Source organism: Camellia sinensis, unplaced genomic scaffold, assembly GCF_055761805.1.
Source record: "Camellia sinensis isolate YWXY unplaced genomic scaffold, ASM5576180v1 Unanchor10, whole genome shotgun sequence".
NCBI classification, from domain to species: Eukaryota; Viridiplantae; Streptophyta; class Magnoliopsida; order Ericales; family Theaceae; genus Camellia; species Camellia sinensis.
In genome coordinates this window covers 8,141,008-8,142,334 of record NW_028128988.1, presented here as the reverse complement: position 1 = coordinate 8,142,334, position 1,327 = coordinate 8,141,008, and the positions used below count along the sequence as shown (strand labels likewise).

At 38.7% G+C, this 1,327-nt stretch overlaps 1 protein-coding gene across 1 annotated transcript; it reads right to left on the bottom strand.

The window, feature by feature from the left end:
* Positions 1-277: 277 nt before the first annotated feature.
* LOC114285136 (uncharacterized) lies at positions 278-997 on the bottom strand. Its single transcript, XM_028228145.2, has 2 exons — positions 904-997; positions 278-855 (listed from the first exon to the last, which is right to left on the bottom strand). Exons 1-2 carry the CDS (start codon positions 995-997, stop codon positions 278-280), a joined length of 672 nt encoding a protein of 223 aa, XP_028083946.2.
* Positions 998-1,327: the final 330 nt, after the last annotated feature.

The following is a 1,327-nucleotide window of genomic DNA, read 5'->3' as shown; positions in this document are numbered from 1 at the left end:
TATCCTTGGCTCTTACTTTCAATTGATGATACCTGGATCTCAAATCTATTTTGGAAAATACTTGTGCTCCTTGCAACTGATCAAATAAATCGTCAATCCTAGGCAAAGGGTACTCATTCTTTATAGTCACTTTATTAAGCTCCCGATAGTCAATACACAACCAGAGTGTCCCATCTTTCTTCCTTACAAAAAGAACTAGTGCACCCCCAAGTGAGGTGCTCGGTCAGATCAACCCTTTATCAAGAAATTCTTGCAACTGTTCTTTCAATTTATTCATTTATGCCATTGACATTCTGTAAGGAGCCTTTGAAATTGGCTGAGTTCTCGACACAACATCAATTACGAACTTAATTTCACGATCTACCAAATTCCCTAGCAAGTCATCTGGGAAAACATCCGGAAACTCACGGATGATAAGAATATTATCAACACACACATTTGCTGGTTGTACATGCAGAATACTACACAAATAGCCCTGACAACCCTTTTGCAATAATTTACATGCTTTCATGGCTGATATCAAATAAGGTGGAGGAATTACTCCATGCCCCACAAAAGTAAATTCATGTTGTCCCAGAGGTCGGAAGACAACTTGCTTAGACATACAATCAATGGTCGCATGATATTTACTTAACCAGTCCATTCCCAAAATTATATCAAAATGATCCATATCAACAGAAATCAAATTAGCATATAAGTGAACATCCCCAATTAAAATTTCACATGTAGGATAAATAGAAGCACATATCATAGAGCCCCCAGAAGGTGAAGACACACACAATACACAATTCAATGGGTCCATAGGTCTATTCAAATTAGAAGCAAATGTTTTCAAAACAAAGGAATGAGTGGAACCTGAATCACGTAACACACGAGCAAGTTAGCCATTGATAAAGAGTGTACCTGAGACCACAGCCTCTGTATTCTGAACATCACTAGGAATAAGGGTAAAGACTCTCCCCTGTCTGACTTTGTCTCTTATACTGTTAGGCTTCATTGTAGTCTTTGTTGTTGGAGCTGGAGTTGAACTGGTTGAACTTGCAGTTGCTCTATTAATATTTTGTTGCTCTTTTTTGGGACAATCCCTCACTAAGTGGCCCGTCTTTCCACACTTAAAGCAAGCCCCAATTGTTTGTTAACAAACTCCGTAGTGTTTCTTTCCACACTCTGGGCAAGTTGCTGCTAAGTCATGAGTAGAATTGGAAATGCTGGAGGAGGTTCCCAAATTCAATTTCTTATTTTGTGAAAATGCTGATCCTTTCTGCACATTAATACCTTGTCTTTTCCCTTTCCACTCTGAGATTCGGTTTTGAGCAGCTATATTAGC